We start from the raw sequence: 23,475 nt of genomic DNA on the forward strand, positions 1-23,475 counted from the left end.
TCACTATGAAAAACCGAGAACGAGAGAAACATTTTCATCTCGATACGAAACCGAGAAAGGCATTCATTTCAAACTATGAAAAACCGAGAACGATACAAACATTTCCAGCTTGATACGATACCAAGAAAGACATTCCTATCAAAGTATGAAAAAAAAAGAGAATTTAACAGGCTTTTGATGTAATTTTATCTTACTTACATTGTGTAATTGTGCTTGATTTTTGTGAGCGGGCTGTTTAATTTAGGAGGGAGGAATCTTTGCGTTTAATTGCGTGAGATTATTCTGAAATTCTAACATTTTGCTTAGAGGTGATTTATTTTGTATTTAATCTGCTTAGTTTTGATGTAATTGTAGCTTACTTACATTATGTGTTTTTGCCAGGAAATTTGAGAATGTGCTAATGAAACTTATGTTCTTGGTGTTTTAATTTCAATCAGACGTTTTGAGGTAATGACATTTCAGAATGATTTTATTTTTTTATTGTGATTTTAAAATTTTAAGTCTGTAGATGTAGATCTAAAATGACCTAATGGAATATAAAGTCAGCCAGGGCGGGTGAATCCATGTGACACATGAATGACTTGGTCAGTGAATAAGTTAGAGCCATGCATTGCAGCTAGGTTAAGAGAAGCTAGTAATTACACTGTGCACAATTTTCTTATCTTTAAAAACAAGATTTTTCTGCCTGTTTGCTGGCTTTCCAGGTTAAATGTGTCAACGACAATGAATGAATAAATGTACGTACATGCCTTAACTTGTTTAAATTAATCGCTGACTGAAAATCTGTATATTTTCCTAAATTGTATCTATTAATATTTTTCTTTCGAATGCGTTTCAATGCTAAGATCAACATGCAAAAATTGTGTGTACATAAATGTAAATCACTACATTTGGAAGAAAAAATTAGATGTTCGAACTGATCTAGTACAATGTATATATTACTTTATATTTTGGTATATTAAAATAATTGGTATTCAGCAGATTTGTATATCCTTATTTACTATTCTTGTTTAACAACATTCTGCTGAACATTACCTAGTAATTCTTCCCCGCTGTAGAAACAATATTCGGAAATGCTGAGAATCGAACAGCTCTGGCTACTGCTGGAACGGTCGGATCGGATTGACGTCACGCGGCAAGGGAGTGGCCTTCTAGCTCTAGGGGGTGATGGTCCAGCCTTGCAGCAAGTGACCATGTGTTAGACTGCTGTGTCCTAGACGCATGCGGGTAAGAATAACTTCTCGCAGAGAGGGACGGGATCAGGAACGACAAGCATCTATCGTGGGCTTAATAGCGTGAAGCTTATTCCCCATTTCCGTATCCCACTCGGCCTGCCATGTGTCAAAAACGCAACAACGGAACACATTCTGCAGGTTGATAGCTGGCAAAAGGTGGACGAGAACGTCGCCATATGCACCAGCAGACTTGACGGCAGCATCAGCTGCTTCGTCCCCTGAATGCCCACGTGGCTAGGGAACCAACAGAAGTGTACATCGGCACTGGCAGATAAGGACACAAGCCGTCTGAATATGCGTTGCGCTACCGGATGCCGGGAATATGGCGAATCCAGTCTGCAACACGCTGGTCGAATCACAGCACAAAAGAACTTTCTTTAGCCCATTGACGTCTGCAAAGTCCAGTGCCTATAGAATGGCATACAACTCTGTCGTATAGATGGAACAGGCAGGATGTAGAAAGTAACTGGAGTCTAGGACGAAGGCGCAACCAACTGATTCAACTGTCTTGGACCCATCCGTGTAAAACACATTAAAATTGGGGTGCTTCGCACGAAGTTTTAAAAACTGTTGCTCGTATACAACCATTGGTGTTTCTGCCTTTGGAAGCGCACTCAGATAAAAATCGATAGAAGCTGCACGAAACTACCAGCTAGTAGTTCACTACTACCCACTGTCTTCGCAGAGATAGCCAAGGCTCAGATGCCTCTACATACAAACTGGCAATGGGACTGGTGCGGAAAGCACCAGAGCACACACGAATACCAGCATGGTGAACGGTGTGTAGGGTGCGAAGACGAGATGGGCTGGCAGACGAGTACACAACACATCCATAATCGAGCTTCGACCTGATGAGTGCACGGTATACGCGAAGCAGTACAGTCCTATCACCACCCCAAAAAGTATGAGATAAAACGAATAAAAGGTTGTGAACTCGAAGACAAGAGAACTTTAACTGGCGAAGGTGAGGTAGCCATTTTCATTTCTTATCGAAAATGTGGCCCAGAAAGCGGACCTCCTTCACGAAGCACAGGGGAGATTTCCCCATGTACAGGTCAGGATCTAAATGACATGTAAGCTGACAAAAGTGGACACACACAGATTTCTCGGATGAGAATGTGAAACCTGTTTGGGAGGACCACTAAACCAAACGGTTTATCGTCAGTTGGAGTTGACAGTAGCTGATGCGAGATTTCGTGAGCGATAAGAGATCGTCTACATAGTGGAGACCATGTACAGGGGAAAGAACGTTTGCCATAACACTGTTTACTGCTATGGTACAGAGTTACACTTAATACGCTGACCTGCGGTACACCGTTCTCTAGTTCGTGAAGATAAGAAAAGGAGTTCCCAACATGTACGCAGAAAGAATTTTGAAATTGAAATTGAATTTAAAATTTTTGGAGCGTCAGCACTTAGGCTATTTTCTTCCCGTCACATTATACAGGGGCAAACCCCTTACCATTACAAATAACAACTAACGTTCCATAACTAAAAATCTTAAAATTCTGACTTCTGTTAAAAGCTGAGGCTGTAAATGGGCACCCAGCACACACAAGGACAAAAAACAGGACAACACACACAACATTATACTGGCCATAGTGCCAGATGCCAGAGCCTCTTTAGTCTTTACTCCAGGGTGCACTACGTGGAAGAGAGGTTGACTTTTGGGCGCCTACGTGGAAGGTACCCCTTACACCCCACGTACGCGGAAAGAACGATTTGATAAAAAAAATTCAGAATAAATTACGCCATATGGCCACAGACGTCTTAAGAATGAAGCTGCGTGATGATGCCGAAGCGCCACGTTGTGTCATAGGCCTTGCGGAGGTCAAAGAAAACTGCAACTAAATGTTCCTTGTTGAGGAATGCATCCTGATAATGTGTTTCCAGTGTGGAACGGTTTAGAAAACCACATTGAAAATTACTTATGAAACAGTTTCCCTCGAAAAACCAGGTGAGTCGCTTGTTGTATACTAAGAATCTCGAAGCGCCTGGTCGAACTCCCAATCAGTGAATGGCGAGTTGTATGGTTCGGGATGCTATGACTTCGAAAAACTAGAGGGTGTCGTTCCTGACGTTCCTTCTCACGGCGGAAACGTGGTTCATAATTTTCAGAGCTAAACGCATCAGAAAACTGTGGGCCAAGATATTAGATATATCTCCGGGATCGGTGTACAACGTCCCATCGTGCTCCAGAGCACGAAGATGCACCCACCTGGATGCGATGTACTTTGGTCCAAACGGTTTCCGACGAAGCCTGCTTCGTCAGAGAAGACAAATATTGGACCCAGCACGCCTTCTTACTGACTCGAATGAGCCGACGGGCACATTTAATGCGGAACTGCTCGAGCTTTGCGGCTGTGTAGTTCCTATTGAATCGATCTAGGGCATGATTGCGGTCCTTGATGGCTGCACTGATCTCCGCAGCCCACCAGGACACTGGGCGTCGCCTCACAGGTCCACTAGGATGTGGAATGGAGGTGCGTGCAGCATCATGCACTCGTGACACTAAGATATCTAAGGCGTCGATTGTTGGCAAAGTGACGCAAGATCCACTTCAATGTCCACTGCATGCTTGAAGGCACCCCAGTCTGCCCGACTGAGATGCCAGTGAGGGTGTTGTTCACGTGAGTGCTGAAGATGTTTGAGAGTAAGAAAGAGTGGGAAGTGATTAGGGTGAAGGCTCCAAGATGTGGTAGGAGCGAGGCTGTGACTGCAGAAGGACAAGTCCAACGCAGATTAAGTGCCTGAAGGACAAATATGTGGGAGTTCCATCATTCAGCAAACGTTAAACCTGACGCCTCACGGAATTGATCTACAATTTAACCCCGGAGCTCTGTACGAACGGAGTCCCACAAACGATAAGAATTAAATTTGCCCAAAAGAACTATAGGAGACGGAATTTGTTCGAATATACAAAGGACGTCCTCAAGAGAGATTTGCTCCCCTTGTGATCTAGACACAGCACACAGATATTGGCTGTGGTAGCTGGACCCGCACGGCGACAGCTTGGAGGGTGGTGGTGAGAACGATTGGCGTTGATTCTATAGTATCTTGAACACCTCCGTGAGCAGGAGGACCCTCTGGAAGTTTGTCGGTGCGGTAAAATGTGTATCCGTTTAGAATCACTTGATTCATTTGGATGAAAATGTGTCTTTTGGAGACGCATAACGGCAGGGTCAAATTCGGATACTAGACTTTTCAGTTCCTCGAGATGCGCACGGGAACAGTTAAGGTTCCGTTGGAGACAACAAGCCATAGGTGTAGGTATGATAGTTACCTTTTAGGGCGTACTCTATTTCTAGGCCTTGTCACCTTGATAAATTCTTCAACCGCGGGTTCATCCTGTATCATGTCCTCGGGTAAGGACACAGAGGGCGAAGGGGAAATGGTAGCTACTGGACTTCAGAAAATATTCTTTAGCATGTACCTGCTTGAAATTCTCTGTGGAGCAAGGAGTGGTTGCTGGTCTCCTCGAAGCAGGGCGAGCTACTCCGGGAAGCGTTGTAGTTTGAGTGGACATGTTGCCGGTGTGTAAACCTACACTGTCACGGGTAAGAGAGGCTGTAGCGAATGGCACAGGTAAGGGAGTGCATATACTTTCACGGAGACTTTGTTTCGCTTCACCAGCAGAGATTTTCTGTGACGACGAATTCTCTGATTTTCTTCTCTTGTTGGAGAGAGGGGCAGTCACGATGTCAGACTGGGTGCTCGCCTTGGCAATTAATGTGTTTGGGTTCAGAAGAACAAGGTTCGATCCCGTGATTGGGCTGATTACACTTGCCACAAAGGGCGGTAGTAGCTTTGCAGGAAGTCCGTGTGTCCAAGTGCTGGCATTTGAAACACCACATCGGATTAGGAATATACGCTCGAAATTTCAGTCAAAAATATCCAGATCGTACCCTATCTGGGAGAGTGGTCGTTCGAAACGTCAGTATAATTGAAGCAGTTGGTACAAGTTCTCCAGTTTTTCGCGTATTTATTCGCTGCACTGCGGTGACATGTTGGTCTGAGAGTGCTTCAAGAATCTCTTGCTCCTCAGCATTTAGCAGATCCCAGTGGCGCATCACATCTTTACTACTGTTAAGTTGACGATGTGGTACAACATTAAAAGGAAAGTCGCCGAAGATCTTAGCTATAAGAGGTTGTTTGTCTGGCGATCTGTGCTGGTCTGGATAAGTAAACTCCTGTTTCTCAGCTTTTTTATTTCTGGTACATCTGAACCAGCGGCGTAGTCTAGCTGCTTCTTGATAAGAAACTGTGACAAGTCCTTCAATGTAGCAGCCCATGACTCTTTGTTGTTGCAGAATCATCGTTACTATCGGTCTTCTGAACAATACTAATTACAAGATAACGTGACACGTTACTTGTCTTTTCCAACAAAGTAAGAGGGCTCGAAGCCCACGCTCGTTTTCGGGGTTTTCGCCCGTTTGAGTTGTTTTTTGTACCCATATACAAAAATTATTTATCGTGGAGGGTTTATAAATTGTCGCCTCGACATGCTCTCTATGCCGAGGAAGGCCTACCCCCAAAAATGGAGGCTACTTGAGGACCAAACCGAAATCCCCAAGGCCACGTTCGCGACTGCACCTACCCCTGCAGCCAACACTGTCCCATCGGCACGTGCAACTCACACCTTGGGATAGGGTTTTTTTTATCGAGGTTGTCTGCTCTAGCAGGACCCTTAGTTATAGGGAGGTCAAAGATATGGAGATGAATGACGTGATGGAATGGTGAAAATGTAAGAGATGGACATGAAGTATGGATGAAATGAATTTGAATTTAAAATTTTGGGTGCGTCAGCACTAAGGCTATTTGGCACCCGTCACATTATACGGGGTCCAGCCCCTTATCGTTACAAATAACAACTCTAACGTTGCAGAAATAAAATCATAAAATATTAAAATCTTCTGACTTTCGTTAAAAGCTGAGGCTGTAAAGGGGCACTCAGCACACATAAGGACAAAAGAACAGGACAATACAAACAAAATTAGACTGGCCATGGGCCAGTCGCCAGATCCTCGTTAGTCTTCAGTCCAGGGTGTACTAACGTGGAAGTGAGGTTGACATTTGGGTGTACTACGTGGAAGGTCACCCCTTACACCCCTGGGGTATAATGAACTTGGTATATCGCTGTGATGCGTGTTTCAATTCTTATGGCGATTATGTGTGAATGTTGTACCATCAATATATTCTCACCCCAAAAAAGGTCATCATATTATTTTACTATTAATTTTTTTCATTTTATTGCATGATTGAACTTACTTTCCGAACGACTATATTCGAGAATTTGATTTTGAATTTAAAATTTTGGGAGCGTCAGCACTTAGGCTATTTTGCTCCCGTCACATTATACGGGGCCAGCCCCTTATCATTACAAATAACAACTCTAACGTTGCGTATCTAAAAATGTTCTGACTTCTGTTAAAAGCTGAGGCCGTAAACGGGCACTCAGCACACACAAGGACAACAAACAGGACAACACACACAAAATTATACTGGCCATAGTGCCAGTCGCCAGAGCCTCGTTAGTCTTTAGTCCAGGGTGCACTACGTGGAAGTGAGGTTGACTCTTGGGCGCCTACATGGAAGGTCACCCCTTACACCCCTATATTCGAGAAGAACTTTTGGCTGACGTCACTTTTGAGAATACTCAAATTGCTTCTTTTTTTCGTCCTTGTACACAGGCTGCACAAAGTAATCAAAATTCTAGTCAATTGCAGCGTAATACCTCCCATTTTGCCTCACCTAATTTTCGACCGTCTAGAACTTCCCATTGTTTCTTATGTGAGTTATGTAAACGCCAAGGACATACGGTCCAATATTACAGGCAACGTTCTTCAAACTTGTGTGGTGGTCACCATGTTTAATACTTTAGACATACTCTGTTATCATTTTGAAACTACATAATTATTTAGTCTTAAGTGTATTGATGTATACGTAAATTTTATCTGCATTTTTCTATTTTGCTTATTAATTGCCTCCATCGTCATTCATCTTTCTTCTTCAATAATTTATTCAAATATTGGTAAATTTTACTCCATTTCTCCTAACACCTTGGGATAGGGATATTGATATTAACGGTAACTTGAAGCAGGCTATATAACCAACAACATACGTTGCATTCTTGAAATTTTGGAGAGGATGGGAAACTCTGACAATCCTTATTCCACCTGTTGTTCCATTATAATGAAGAAAGAATGCGGTCAAACCTTTAAAAAATCAAAGGCAACTTGGGAGTCTCTTGCGGTTGTGACCAGCTTTCTTTTAACATGAAAAATCTGTTATTAAATGCTCGTTCTGAACACACACTTTTATGGAAATTTTACACTTTTCATCATCCGTCGTGTAATGAAGTATGGAAAGGTTAGGCAATTGTCTTATTTTCAGATTTAATTACTGTAATTATTTTGATTGTAAATTGCAGAAACTTCACACACTTTTTCTCTCAATTTTTGCTTCTCCTTTCAGATAACCAGAATTATTTAAATGTCAGACGATTATTCTAGAGGAGAGATGGACAAGTGATATATTCCTTGTTTGAAAGATTGCTCTTGTCGTGTTTTCTTCCCTGTGTGTATTGCTACAAGCATTGTTCTTTGGCCTAGAAAAAAAGTTCTATGAGACTAAAATCATACAGATATAAACAGATAAAAATATCATGTTGGAATATATGTAATGTGTAGTTAGTTTTTCCTAACATTTAGTCCTGCATGGATTCCAACGCACATTCTAAAGATATTTTTTTCTATTTTAACAGGAGATATGCACGAAGCTCCAGGACAGATTTCGTTCAGTGGAACCAAGGAATGCAGTCTGTGAAGACCTTCCTGGAACAGAACCTCAAACAGCAGGAATAAGAGGCACAGGTTAGTATAAAATTCAGATAACGTACAGAAATATTCTCTGCACAAAGTAAGCTAGCCATGCAACTAGATATTTACCAAATAAAAAATTTAGCCAGGTATGTACATATTAATATATTACTCACATTTCTTAATTGCAAAATACTAACCATCAGAAATGCTCCTGCAGAACGTATTGCTTCTGCAGGAGGTACATTGTGTGAGAGACATTAAAACGTTCAACATGTACAGCATTTTCTATTCTTCACCATGTTAACGTACAAGACTGTTTTTGTACACTCACAGACACTGCCGGCTTGTAACGATTCCAATGAAAGTCAATGTATTCATTACAAGCCGGCAGTGTCAGTGACTACCACTTCCAGTCCCTTCTTATGTACATGAAATATTACTTAAAAGTATTCCTATGTGCCTTAATTGAGAGGAACGTGCTAATTTCACGTTGCCTATAGGAAGGCACACGCTGTTTTTGGAGAATCCTAGCAATTCATCCAATAGTAAATATATTCAATTTTTTGGAAAAAGATCTAAGCTACAGTGGTGGTTAGGCAAACACATTTAAATTTGATTGTTAAAATTAGAAAAATGGACAGATAGCCCCTCGAACCATTCACAGCAAGGTAAGGTTAAGGAAAGAGTTACAATAGTTTCTTAACATTAGAAAAATGGACAGATAGCCCCACGAACCATTAACGGCAAGGTTCGGTTAGGTTTGGCAAGCATAGTTAAAATAGTTTCTTAAAATTGGAAAAAAATGCACAGATAGCCCCACGAACCAATCACAGCAAGGTTAGGTTAGGTTCCGTTAGGTTAGGCAAATGTAGTTAAAATTGATTGATTGAGTTAAAATTTCTGGGTGCGTCGGCAATTAAGGCCATTTCGCACCCTTTTGTGTATACGGGGAAATGTGACCTTATCTAAAATTCTGACAGATTTAAAAAAGGGGTGTACATAGCACCATGGGAAAAACTAAAAGTGCAAGGTTGTAAAGAGACCTGCACGAGACAAACATGACACATTAAAAAGTAAGAACAAACTAAAAACCTCCTTACAGACGGTGGAAGAGTACAGCTCTTCGCAAAAAACTAAGAACATGTGATAAAATACTGCTGTCATCACCCAAGAGGGATGACAAACAGCAAGAAAGGTTAAAAGTCTGCCGGAAGTAAGCAAGATCGACACATTCAACGAGAATGTGTCGGATGCTTAAAATAACATTACAAGCACGACACAACGGAGGGTCCAGACCTTGCAGTAGGTGACCATGCGTGAAACGGCTATGTCCTATACGCATGCGGGTAAGAATAACGTCTTCTCGCCGAGAGGGACGAGACGAGGAACGCCAAACACCTATGGTGGGCTTAACAGAGTGAAGCTTGTTCCCCGTTTCCACATCCCACTCGGTCTGCCAAGTGTCAAGAAGGCGACAACGGAACACATTCTGCAGGTCGCTAGCTGGCAAAAGGTGGACGAGAACGTCGCCATCTGCATCAGCAGACTTGGCGGCAAAATCAGCTGCTTCGTTCCCCTGGATGCCCATGTGGCTAGGGACCCAACAGAAGTGTACATCTGTGATGGCAGATAAGGACACAAACTATCTGAATATGCGTTGCGCTACCGGATGCCGGGAATACGGTGAATCCAGAGACTGCAACACGCTGGTCGAATCGCAGCACACAAGGACTTTCTTCAGCCCATTCACGTCTGCAAAGTCCAGTGCTTTTAGAATGGTGTACAACTCTGCCGTAAAGATGGAACAGGCAGGATGTAGCGAGAAACTGGAACTTTGAGAGTCTGGAACGAAGGCGCCACCAACTGATTCGACCCATCCGTGTAAAACACATTAAAATTGAGGTGTTTCGCACGAAGTTCTAAAAACAGTTGCTGGTATACAACTTGGTCAACACCAAGTGCTGACAGTGACACTAGAGTGGAGCCGATACCTTGCCAGCCTACTCTCGTCGGAGATGGTGTCAAATGAAGGATGTGAAGGCATCGAGCGAAGATGGAGGAAGTAGTTCACTACCAGCCGCTGTCTTCGCAGAGACAGCGAAGGCTCAGATGCCTCTACGTACAAACTCGCGACTGGACTCGTACGAAACGCAACAGAGCACAAACGTATACCAGCATGGTGGACGGTGTCTAGGATGCGAAGTCTAGATGGGCGGGCAGAAGAATACACAACACATCCATAATCAAGCTTCGACCTGGTGCGTGTACGGTACAGGCGAAGCAGTACCGTCCGATCAGCACCCCAGGAAGTATGAGATAAAACACGTAAAAGGTTGAGAACTCGAAGACAAGAGAACTTTAACTGGCAAAGGTGAGGTAGCCATGTTAATTTCTTATCGAAAATGAAGCCCAGGAAGCGGACCTCATTCACGAAGCACAGGGGAGATTTCCCCATGTACAGGTAAGGATCGAAATGACATGTACGTTGACGACAAAAGTGAACACACACGGATTTCTCGGATGAGGTGAAACCTCTTTGGGAGGACCACTCGACCAAACGGTTTATCGTCAGTTGGAGTTGACGAGAAGCTGACGCGAGATTCCGTGGGCGACAAAAGATCGTGAGGTCGTCTACATACAAAAGACCATGTACAGGGGCAACAATGCTTGCCATAACACTGTTCACTGCTATGGCAAACAGAGTCACACTTAATACGCTGCCCTGCGGGACACCGTTCCCTTGTTCATGAAGATCCGAAAAGGAGTTCCCAACACATAGGCGGAAAAAACGATCAGATAAAAGGTTTTTAATAAAGTACGCCATATGGCCACGGACGCCCCAAGAATGGAGCTGCTTTAGGATGCCAAAACTCCACGTTGTGTCATATGCTTTTTGGAGGTCAAAGAAAACTGCAACTAAATGTTCCTTGTAGAGGAATGCATCCTGAATGTATGTTTCCAGCTGAACCAGATGGTCCAGAGTGGAACGTTTGGAGGAGCGAAAACCACATTGAAAATTACTTAGCAAGCAGTTTCCCTCCAAAAACCAGGTGAGAAGCTTGTTGATCATGCGTTCCATCAATTTGCACACACAGCTAGTTAAGGCAATAGGCCTATAACTCGAGGCTGCGGTGCGTTTTTTACCTGGTTTCAGGTTGGGAACAATAATAGCTTCTTTCCAGGAAGTGGGGAAAGAGTCCTCCAACCAAAGCCTGTTGAATACCGCCAAAAGGAAATTTCTTGCTCCAATGGGCAGATGACGAAGCATCTCATAGTGGATCTTGTCCACTCCAGACCTGTATTCTTAGAATCTCGAAGTGCCTGATCGAACTCCCGTTCAGTGAATGAAGAGTTGTATGGCTCGGTGTTGTGACTTCGAAAAACTAGAGGGCGTCGTTCCTGACGGTCCTTCTCACGGCGGAAACGTGGTTCATAATTTACAGAGCTAGACGCACCAGAAAATTGCATGGCCAAGATATTAACTATGTCTCCGGAATCTGTGTACAACGTCCCATCGTGCTCCAGAACGCTCAGAGGAGTAGATTTACCCCCCTGGATGCGACGTACTTTGGTCCAAACGGCTTTCGACAAAGCCTGCTTTGTCAGAGAAGACACGTATTGGACCCAGCACGCCTTCTTACTGGCTCGAATGAGCTGACGGGCACGGGCACGTTTAATGCAGAACTGCTCGAGGTTTGCGGCAGTGTGGTTCCTATTAAATCGATCGAGAGCATGATTGCGGTCCTTGATGGCTGCACCGATCTCTGCAGTCCACCAGGGGACTGGGCGTCGCCTCGCAGGTCCACTGGGATGTGGAATGGAGGCGCGTGCAGCATCATGCACTCCTGACACAAAGACATCTAAGGCGTCGATTGATGGTAAAGTCGACGCAAGATCGACTTCAAGGTCCACTGCACGCTCGAAGGTTTCCCAGTCGGCCCGACTGAGATTCCAGTGAGGGTGTTGTTCACGTGATGGCTGAAGATGTTCGAAGGTAAGAATGAGAGGGAAGTGATCACTCCCACAGAGATCAGGATGAACGCTCCAAGATGTGGTAGGAGCAAGGCTGGGACTGAAAAAGGACAAGTCCAACGCAGAGTATGTGCCAGAAGAAGGACTGAAATATGTGGGAGTTCCATCATTCAGCAACGTGAAACCTGATGCCTCACGGAATTTATCTACAATTTGACCCCGGGGCTCTGTACGAACGGAGCCCCACAAACGATGGTAGGAATTAAAATCGCCCAAAAGAACTACAGGAGACGGAAGTTGTTCAAATATACAATGGAGGTTAACAAGAGAGAATCGCTCCTCCCTTGTGATGTAGACACAGCACACGGATATTGACAGTAGTAGATGGACCCGCACGGCGACAGCTTGGATAGGGGTGATGAGAAAGATTGGTGTTGAGTGGATGGTATCTCGAACACCGATTGCAACACCACCATGTGCACGACGACCCTCAGGAAGCTTGTCGGTGCGGTAAAGCGTGTATCCGTTCAAAATAGCTGATTCATTTGGACGAAAATGTGTCTCTTGGAGACATATGATGGCAGGGTCAAATTCAGATATTAAGATTTGCAGTTCCTCGAGATGCGTTCGGAAACCGTTAAGGTTCCATTGGAGACAATAAGCCATATCTGTAGGTAAGATTGTTACCTTTTAAGGCGTACTCTATTTCTAGGCCCTGTCACCTTGATAAATTCTTCATCCGCGGCTTCGTCCTTGATTTGATTTTGATTTGAATTTAAAATTTTGGGAGCGTCAGCACTTAGGTTATTTTGCTCCCGTCACATTATACGGGGGCCAGCTCCTTATCATTACAAATATCAACTCTAGCGTTGCATAACTAAAAATGTTAAAATGTTCTGACTTCTGTTAAAAGCTGAGGCCGTAAACGGGCACTCAGCACACACAAGGACAACAAACAGGATAACACACACAAAATTATACTGGCCATAGTGCCAGTCGCCAGAGCCTCGTTAGTCTTTAGTCCAGGGTGCACTACGTGGAAGTGAGGTTGACTTTTGGGCGCCTACGTGGAAGGTACTTCTTACACCCCAACGCGGCTTCGTCCTGTACCATGTCGTCGGGTAAGGACACAGAGGGCGAAGGGGGAGTGTGGGCGGGTGCTTTAAGTTTCAGGGTGGTCGATGCCACCCTGACTGGAGAGCTACTGGATTTCAGGAAGTATTCTTTACTATATACCTGCTTGAACTTCTTCTCTGTGGAGCGAGGAGTGGTTGCTGGTTTCCACGAAGCAGGGCGAGCTACTACAGGAAGCGTTGTTGTTTGCGTGGACACGTCGCTGGTTTGTACCCTTATACTGCGACGAGTAAGAGCAGCTGCAGCAACTGTAGTGAATGGCACAGGTAAACTGGTGCGTATACTGTCACGGAGACGTTGTTTTGCTTCACCAGCAGAGATTTTCTCTGTGACGACCAACTCTCTGATTTTCTTCTCTTGTTGGAAAGAGGGGCAGTCACGATGCCAGACTGGGTGCTCGCCTTGGCAGTTAATGCATTTGGGACCTGAAGAACAAGGTTCGGTCCCATGATCAGGATTACTACACTTACCACAAAGGGCGGTAGTGGCCTTGCAGGAAGGCTGAGTGTGCCCAAAGTTCTGGCATTTGAAACACCGCATTGGGTTACGGATGTACGGACGGACTTTGAGTCTCAAATATCCAGCCCGTACCCTATCTGGGAGAGTGGTCGTTTGGAACGTCACTATGAGTGAAGCAGTTGGTACTAGTTCTCCGGACTTATGAGTCTTTATTCGCTGCACTGCGGTCACATGTTGGTCTGAGAGTGCTTCAAGAATCTCTTCCTCCTCAGCATTTAGCAGATCCCAGTGGCGAATCACACCTCTACTACTGTTAAGTTGACGGTGAGGTTCAACATTAACAGGGACGTTGCCCAAAGATCTTAATTTAATTTGAATTTAAAATTTTGGGAGCGTCAGCACTTTTTTTTTTTGCTCCCGCCACATTATATGGGGGCCAGCCCCTTACCATTACAAATAACAACTCTTATGTTGCATAACTAAAAAATTTAAAATGTTCTGACTGCTGTTAAAAGCTGAGGCTGTAAAGGGGCACTCAGCACACATAAGGACAAAAAAACAGGACAATACAAACAAAATTATACTGGCCATGGGGCGTCGCCAGAGCCTCGTTAGTCTTCAGTCCAGGGTGCACTAACGTGGAAGTGAGGTTGACATTTGGGTGTACTACGTGGAAGCTCACCCCTTACACCCCTTAAAGATCTTAACTTTAAAACGTTGTTTGTCTGGCGATCTGTGCTGGTCTGGATCAGTAGACTCCCGTTTCGCAGCTTTTTTATTTCTGGTACATCTGAACCAGCGGCGTAGTCTAGCTGTTTCTTGATCAGAAATGGTAACAAGTCCTTTAATGTAGCAGCTCCATGTTTCTTGGTTGTTGCAGATACATCGTTACTCTCGGTCTTCTGCACTATACTAATCACAAGATAACGTGGCACGTTACTTGTCTTTTCCACTAATTGAAGCGGGCTTGAAGGCCGCGCTCGTTTTGGGGGTTTCCCCGGTTTGAGTTGTTGTTTGTACCCATATACAAAAGAATTTTATATAGGAGGGTCCATAAATTGTCGCCTCGACATGCCTCTATGCCGAGGAAGGCCTACCCCCAAAAATGGAGGCTACTCGAGGACCAAACCGAAATTCCCAAGGCCACGTTCGCGACTGCACCTATCCCTGCAGCCAACACTGTCCAATCGGCACGTGCAACTCACAACTTGGGATAGGGGTTTTTTATCGAGGTTGTCTCCTCTAGCAGGACCCTTAGTTATAGGGAGGTCAAAGATATGGAGATGAATGACGTGATGGAATGGTGAAAACGTGAGATATGGATGTGAAGAGTAAAATGATGAGATGAAAATGACCTCCCTACCTTAGTTTCTTAGAGGGAGGTCAAAGATATGGAGATGAATGACGTGATGGAATGGTGAAAACGTGAGATATGGATGTGAAGAATGGGTGAAATGATGAGATGAAATTGGCCTCCCTACTAAGCCCCTCGCCCCGTCAAGGCAGTCCTACATGGAGGGGGTTAGTTAAAATAGTTTCTTAAAATTAGAAGAAATGCACAGATAGCCCATCGAAACATTAACGGCCAAGTTAGGTTAGGCAAACAGTTAAATTTGTTTGTTAAAATTAGAAAAATGGACAGATAGCCCCGCAAACCATTCACGGCAAGGTTAGGTTTGGTTAGGTTAGGCAAACATAGTTAAAATAGATTCTTAAAATTAGAAAATAATGCACAGATAGCCCAACGAACCATTCACGGCAATGTTAGGTTCAGTTAGGTTAGGCATGCATGGTTAAATTTGTTTTTTTAAAATTAGAAGAAATGCACAGATAGCCCCACGAACCATTAATGTCAAGGTTCAGTTAGGTTAGGCAAGCATAGTTAAAATTGTTTATTAAAATTAGAAAAATGCACAGATAGCCCCACGTACCAATCACGGCAAGGTTAGGTTCATTTAGGTTAGGCAAACATATTTAAATTCGTTTGTTAAAATTAGAAAAATGGACAGATAGCACCACGAACCATTAGCGGCAAGGTTGGGTTAGGTTAGGTTCTTTTAGGTTTGGCAAACATAGTTAAAATAGTTTCTTAAAATTAGAAAACAAGCACAGATAGCCCCACGAACCATTCACGGGAAGTTTAGGTTAGGTTCGGTTAGGGAAACATAGTTAAAATAGTTTCTTAAAATTAGAAAAAATGCACAGATAGCCCCACGAACCATTCACGGCATGGTTAGGTTAGGGAAACATTTAAAATAGTTTCTTAAAATCAGGAAAAATGCACAGATAGCCCACGAACCATTCACGGCAAGGTTAGTTTGTTCTACTAGGTTTGACAAACAGTTAAAATAGTTTCTAAAAATTAGAAAAAATGAATAGATAGCCCCACGAACCATTATCGGCAAGGTTAGGTTCTGTTAGGTTAGCCAAGCATAGTTAAAATAGTTTCTTAAAATTAGAAAAAAGGACAGATAGCCCCACGAACCATTCACGGCAAGGTTAGGTTAGGTTTGGCTAGGTTAGGCAAACATAGTTAAATTTGTTAAAATTAGAAAAATAGAGAGATAGCCCCACGAACCATTAACGGCAAGGTTAGGTTAGGCAATCATAGTTAAAATAGTTTCTTAAAATTATAACAAATGCACAGACAGCCCCACGAACCATTCACGGCAAGGTTAGGTTAGTTTCGGTTGTTAGGCAAACACTTAAATTTGTTTCTTTAAAATTAGAAAAATGGACAGATATCGTACGAACCATACAATAATAGTGCCATGAACCAAGGACGGCAACGTTAGGTTAGGTTCGGTTATCTTTGGCAAATATAGTTAATATAGTTTCTTAAAATTAGAAAAAATGCACAGATAGCCCCACGAACCATTCACAGCAAGGTTAGGTTCGGTTAGGTTTGGCAAACATAGTTAAAATAGTTTCTAAAAATTAGAAAAGTGCGCGGATAGCCTCACAAACCATTGATAAATAGCCCCACAAAACAGTTATGTACATATCTTGAATTTGAATTTAAAATTTTGGGAGCGTCAGCACTTAGGTTATTTTGTTCCCGTCACATTATACGGGGTCCAGCCCCTTACCATTACAAATTACAACTCAAACGTTGCATAACTAAAAACTTTAAAACCTTAAAATGTTCCGACTTCTGTTAAAAGCTGAGGCTGTAAACGCGCACTCAGCACACACAAGGACATAAAACAGGACAACACACACGAAATTATACTGGCCATAGTGCCAGTCGCCAGAGCCTCGTTAGTCTATTGTCCAGGGTGCACTACGTGGAAGTGAGGTTGACCTTTGGGCGCCTACGTGGAAGGTACCCCTTACACCCCTCATGTACATATCTAATTAAATAGATGTTCGACCATGAATTAAATGTTTCAAATCATATGTTTACATTCTTTTTTAAGAACCAGGACCTCAGGAGATGGCAATGCCACATCCAGAGGAGTCGCACGATGGAGTTCCTATTGTTGTAGTGGGAGTGCAGCAGCAGGCACCTCTCCATGAAGAGGACATGGAGCTTGAGCTTCAAGCTCATGCTCCTAGTGATGACCTTCTTGATCTTCGACAAGGTAATTGAAAGTTATTTATTTTCTTTTTTGTTAACATAAACTATGTTCGTAGCTGGAGAAATATCTACAGGTACGATTTGTTTCAAAATTATTTACTTTTTCGTTTCATTATAATTGTTTGTTGCTGAGTTTCTTCAATATAAGTGTTTCTTTTGTTGTAACAAACTGCTCTCCCAAAATTTCAGAAATGAAAATCTATAATTTTTCTGAATTTGATGTGTTTTCGAAGTGAAACATTGAATTATTAAACTCAAATGTACAAAAAATATTCAATAGAAATCAGAAGTAGAAATTGCTTCCATTTTAAATTACTTGATCAAAAAAGAAGAAATTCATATTTAACGTTTTAATACAAAAAGTTCTCTTTAACATTGTCTGGAAAACGGAATCAATTTCAAATAAATTTATTGACGTCTTACACCTACCACAAAATATTGCACACATTATTTAGATTAAAATTTTATTTCTTGTTTCCGTTGTCTTTACTGCAATGATTTTTTTTTAATTTTAATTTTTTTTGTTTCTATATGTGTATTTTTGAGTTTTTTTTACATTCGCGACAGTTTCTTTTTTTCGACTATGTATGTATTTCTCCATCCCTACCAGTATGTAGTTCTTTCTTCGTGCATCTATTTCATTGGTCCTCAATTTGTGTTTGACTTTATTTTCATTTCTGCGTACCATTTTTCTTTATTTCTTTATATTGCAGGTGTCTATATATGTCTCCGTTTCTTTATATAAGATTTTTTGTTTCAATTTTCTTTTCTTCCCTCTCTTCTGTGTTTTTTGCTGTCCGTTTGCTATTTTTTTTCTTGCCATTGCATGTTCCTCTGTAATTTTTCCTCTAACTAAATCCATTTCTACAATTCTAGCTGTCTCTATTCCAGTTTATGAATGAGTTTTTTTTGCCTGTCCCTCAGTCTCGGTGCATCAGGTTTTCATAACTTATACATGGTCAACCGTATTTTTTTTTTTTTTTGAGAAGTTGTTTCAGGAATTAGAAACCTACAAATAAATATTAGTTTGTACATTGTGTGTTTCATTTTAATAATATACTATTTAAATATTTGTTTCCTTTCCTTCTGCTTTTCTACAATTCCTTATTTCATTTGTCTTTAGTGGATTTGTTCAAGCATATTTTGAAATATATATTGAATTGTGAGAAACTATGAAATTGTACTTTGAATACATTTGAATTTAATTTTACACTACTGTTGTTTCATCTCTTAATTTTCAAGTTGTGTTACATTGAGAACTAGCTTTTTGCTTTCATTTTAATTGTATTCACGTACTGCATAGAAAGTACTGAAGCATAAACTTGAAACTTTACACTAATATAAAAAATCTTCTCCTATAATGTATGAAAAGTAACTTTAGAAAACAAATATGGATTGTGTTCGACACATCCTTATTCCTCAATTGTCTGCATACGTAAAAAACAGGCTTTTTTTTTACATTCAAGTCAATGTTTTTATTTAAATGTATTTCCAGGTCATGCTTTACAAATTGATAAAGGTAATTTTCAATGTCTCACAAACATGTAGTGAAAGTTTTCAATTTTATTATGTAAAGAAATGAAAGTTCTCAGAAGAAAACCTTCCCATGGTGTCACTGCATAGGTAAGAATGAAATTGTTGGTCCTTTGTAACTTATTTTTGTTATTTTTTTTTTATTCTCATCTGTTTCAGAGATGTGTTATATATGTAAGTTCTGTTATTTCATGTGCGTTCTGCATGAAATTTTGAATTTTTGCACTTCTTCGCACTACAATTCTTTTCCAATAAAAGTGTGTGTGTGTGTGTGTGTGTCCAAGCAAAAGAGATAATTGAAATGTTACATTAGGCAGACATTTTCCCACCTAGGTAGTGATTTATTTTAGAGAGGATTTGCTTTACATGTGATTTAAAAATTGAAAAATTTTTGAGGATCACACTAAGACACTGTTGCATATAATTTTGTCACACTGATAGTTTCAGAGTCGCATGCTAAATCTTGACAAAGAGTTTTATATCTTTTCGAAAATGTCATTATGATGCTAATTTTCATTGCACATGGGAAGTTAATTATAAAATGAAGAGAACTTTCGTTTAACTTTACTTTCTCATTTTTTTATATGTTTTTCTATTAGTGTATATGTAGTACGAGGACATTGGAGTTTGTTTTAAGGTAGAATGTCATCAGCATCTCCGACCATCACAGCGCCAGAGGCACAGGAGTGCCTCTGTGATGTCGACATGCCTGAGGACGACGACCGCAACGGCCAAGACAATCAACCGGAAGAAAATCAACCACCACCTGCTTCGCCGTCTGACATCAGACGTATTGTCGACTACCATGAGGGTGTCCCAGCAGTCGGTGCACCTGAGAGGGTCGTCGTGGTTGACCAACCACACGACAAGGTCCCTGCCGTTGCTGCGGTAGAAGACATGCCTCTGGCTGCACGGGACCACGACCGTGTGCCTAGGAAGGCGACCCATGGTAGAGCGTATCTAGAAGCCCGGACACCAGAGACCATTCAGCTTTTAACGTTGGGAACCTGGACCAACCATGTCAGAGTTGTGGTGCGCTTTTCTTCAGGGCTGAAAAGAGCGACAGACACGGAGACTACAATGTCTGCTGCAGGAAGCACAAGTTCAAGCTTCACGATCTTAGAGATCCTCCCCAGTTTCTGGCAAGCCTTCTCACAGGCAACCACAAGGCGTACACCACCAATACGAGATTAATCAACTCTAACTTTGCCATGTCGTCGTTTCGGACCTATGTGCCTACACGGCAGATAGAAGGTCCGACGTTCTTCAACGTCTGTGGTCAAGCCTACCACAGCACGCATGGCTTACCTGGGGTCCAAGACGCACAGTACAGGAACTACCACCTGTACTTCGTCGATTCAGCCCAAGCTCTCCAGCGCAGGGTGGACAGCCTAGATGGTTTGATACCCGAGGACCTCCTCCAGCTGGAGTGCATGTTGAGGCGAAGGAATCCTCTCGTGCAAGACTTCATGTCCATCGGGGAGAGGATCCGGATGATCAGGGAAGCAGCCGATGAGGAAGATGGAGTTTTCGTACCAAACATCATCGTGGCATTCCGGGATGGAATGGTACACCAGACCAGGAACTTCCACCTTCCAGCAGTATCCAGCGAGATATCGGCTGTGTTCACAGGCGACGAGCCACCTTTTCCCGTGGACTTGATCATATACCCCAGGGACAGGAGGGAGTAATCGACAATCAACAGCTTCAGTAGGTTTGCTGACCCGATGACCCACCCTCTCCTATTTCCAGCAGGAGACTACGGATACTGCGTCGAAGCTGTTGAGGCGTCAGAACTGAATTTCCGCGTGACGATGAGGATGTTTTACGGAAACCGCCTCCAGGTGAGGAGAGGGTTCTCGCTGCTGCATCAATCCGGGAAGCTATTTCAGCAGTACATCGTCGATGCCTGGGTCAAAGTCGAGTCCAACGACCTCCAGTATATCAGGAATAATCAATCACGCCTGAAAGCCGACACGTACACGTCGCTGAGGAACTACGTGCACAACCGAGCCATAGAAGAGAACGTGAGACCGGGGAGGATAGTGGTACTCCCGAGGGACCATCCCGGATCCCCCAGATACATGAATGGCCAGTATCTAGATGCCATGACGACGGTCTCACGGTATGGGAAGCCTGATTTGTTCATCACCTTCACCTGCAACCCGTACTGGCCGGAGATACAGTCCAACTTGCGGCAGGGTCAGGGCTACCTGGATCGACCCGACTTGGTGTGTCGGGTCTTCAGGTGCAAGTTAAACGAGATGCTCGACGATCTGCTGAGGAAGCAGCTTTATGGAAAATTAATATGCTGACCAAGGCAGTAATTTATTTTATAAAAAACATAAACTAAACGTAACGTTTCAACCTTCTAGCAAGGTCTTATTCAGACTCTGTATCAAGTACAAAAGTAACAAGATACAAAAATGGGGCATTATATACACATGGAATGGAATGGGGGATTGAAGTTAAACAAAGAATGGAAGAAGATGTTAGAAAGAGTGGAAAGGACAAGAGAGAAAGAGGAGAGGAGAAGGAAGGAAAATGAAGGGACAAGAGCGTGAGATTAAAAGTCCAACTAATTGTGCTTAGTATTTTAGGTGAAAGTAAATTTGGAAAGTGAAAGTCACCTGCTAGAAAGTTCCAAACAACTTTCTAAATAGTCTGGAGGGAGAAATGTTTGTGTATATATAATGCCCCCTTTTTGTATCTTGTTACTTTTGTACTTGATACAGAGTCTGAAGAAGACCTTGCTAGAAGGTTGAAACGTTACGTTTAGTTTATGTTTTTAATCAAATAAATTTCTGCCTTGGTCAGCATACATTAGTTTTTCATAATCATGGAAACAAGGATTAATGGAGCTTTATGGTACCGTGTAATACCATATGTATGTGGTCGAGTTTCAGAAGCGTGGACTACGGCATGCTCACATTTTAGTGTCCTTCGTGCCCGAGGACAAGATAGTTACTGAAGAAGACGTGGACAAGGTGATCTCTGTGGATCTTCCGGACGTTCATTTGATTTGATTTGATTTTAAAATTTTGGGTGCGTCAGCACTAAGGCTATTTTGCACCCGTCACAATATACGGGGTCCAGCCCCTTATCTTTACACATAACAACTCTAACGTTGCTTAATTAAAATCATAAAATATTAAAATGTTCTGACTTTTGTTAAAAGCTGAGGCTGCAAAGAACACTCAGCACACATAAGGACAAAAGAACAGGACAATACAAACAAAATTATACTGGCCATGGGGCCAGTCGCCAGAGCCTCGTTAGTCTTCAGTCCAGGGTGCACTAACGTGGAAGTGAGGTTGACATTTGGGTGTACTACGTGGAAGATCACCCCTTACACCCCATTTCGGGACGTTGACACCGAGCCGACACTATATGCGCTGATCACTGGGCAGAACATCCACAGACCCTGTGGGGATGCCAACCCAGTAGCACCTTGCATGTCGTCCGGCAGGTGCTCAAAGGGGTACCCCCAAGCCCTCCAGGGAGGAGACTGTGATCTTCCCCAAACGGGGGGTCTTCTACAAGAGACCCGCAAACGGAAGGACGTTCACCATGCGGGATGGGTCTGTGATTGACAACCGCAGAGTTGTGCCCTACAACGTCCACGCAACCATGAAGTTCGAGTCCCACATAAACTTCGAATTCTGCACCACCTTCAGAAACATGAAGTACTTGTACAAGTACATATACAAGGGACTGGACTGCACAACAATCGAAGCACAACAAGACGAAGCAGGTGGTGGTGTTATCAACTGGGATGAGGTCCAGAATTTCATAGACTGCCGGTACGTTTCGTCGCCAGAAGCCATCTGGAAAATCTTCGAGTACCCCATCAACGAGAGATCGCACTCCGTGGATGCCCTGCCAATCCATCTACCAGGGGAGCAGCCGATATACTTCGTCGAAGGGGTGGAGATTGTACCAGAGCAGTTAACCCTGCCCAAGCCGACCAAACTGGATGCTTGGTTCACGTTGAACTCCACGTCGCGAGCTTCGATACGTGCAGGTTCCGGAACGTTTCGTCTGGAATTGAACCACCTGCACGTGGGAGGAGAGGCAGAATAAGTCCAAGACCCTTGGCAGGATCGTCGAGGTCTCTCCTTCCAACGTGGAGTTGTTCCATCTCAGGCTGCTACTTTTGAACGTGAGGGGTGCCAAAACCTTCAACGATCTCCTCCAGGTGGATGCAGAGCTCTGTCGCAGCTTCAGGGAGGCCTGCATCCGGAGGCACTTGGTTCGCGGCGAAGAGCACTACGAACTGTACTTCAGGGAAGCCGCGAGCCACAGGCACCCCAGGTCCCTCAGGACGTTTTTCGCCCTGATGGTAACTGTTGTCGGGGAGGAGATATGGCCTGAGATGAGGCGCATTTGGGACATACATGGAGCCGACCTCATCCAAGACTACGTTAGACGTAACCTAACGGAAGAGCATGCGGTAGCACGAACTCTCAGGGAGATTGCGAACATTCTTGCAAGGAACGGAGAACCCACCCTGGAAGATCTGAACCTCCCGGAGCTGGACCAGGACATCGTCGGGGACGACGTCCAGGAGGGAGAAGCAGATGCCGCCCGGTACACGTTCCGGGATCTCAATCCCGCCCAAAGAGCCATCTTCGACCGGGTTATGGGTCCGGTCGTGGATTCGGAGGATGCACCGGATGCGAACGCAAGGATGTTCTACGTAGATAGGCCAGGAGGAACGGGCAAGACTCACCTCTACAAC

At 43.3% G+C, this 23,475-nt stretch overlaps 1 protein-coding gene across 1 annotated transcript; it reads left to right on the forward strand.

Moving 5' to 3' along the window:
* Positions 1-22,304: 22,304 nt before the first annotated feature.
* LOC145982177 (uncharacterized) lies at positions 22,305-22,817 on the forward strand. The gene has a single exon (XM_083115744.1). The coding sequence runs from the start codon at positions 22,305-22,307 to the stop codon at positions 22,815-22,817; it is 513 nt and encodes a 170-aa protein (XP_082971870.1).
* Positions 22,818-23,475: the final 658 nt, after the last annotated feature.

Source organism: Lepisma saccharinum (assembly GCF_977018435.1).
Source record: "Lepisma saccharinum chromosome 12 unlocalized genomic scaffold, izLepSacc3.1 SUPER_12_unloc_1, whole genome shotgun sequence".
Taxonomy (NCBI): domain Eukaryota; kingdom Metazoa; phylum Arthropoda; class Insecta; order Zygentoma; family Lepismatidae; genus Lepisma; species Lepisma saccharinum.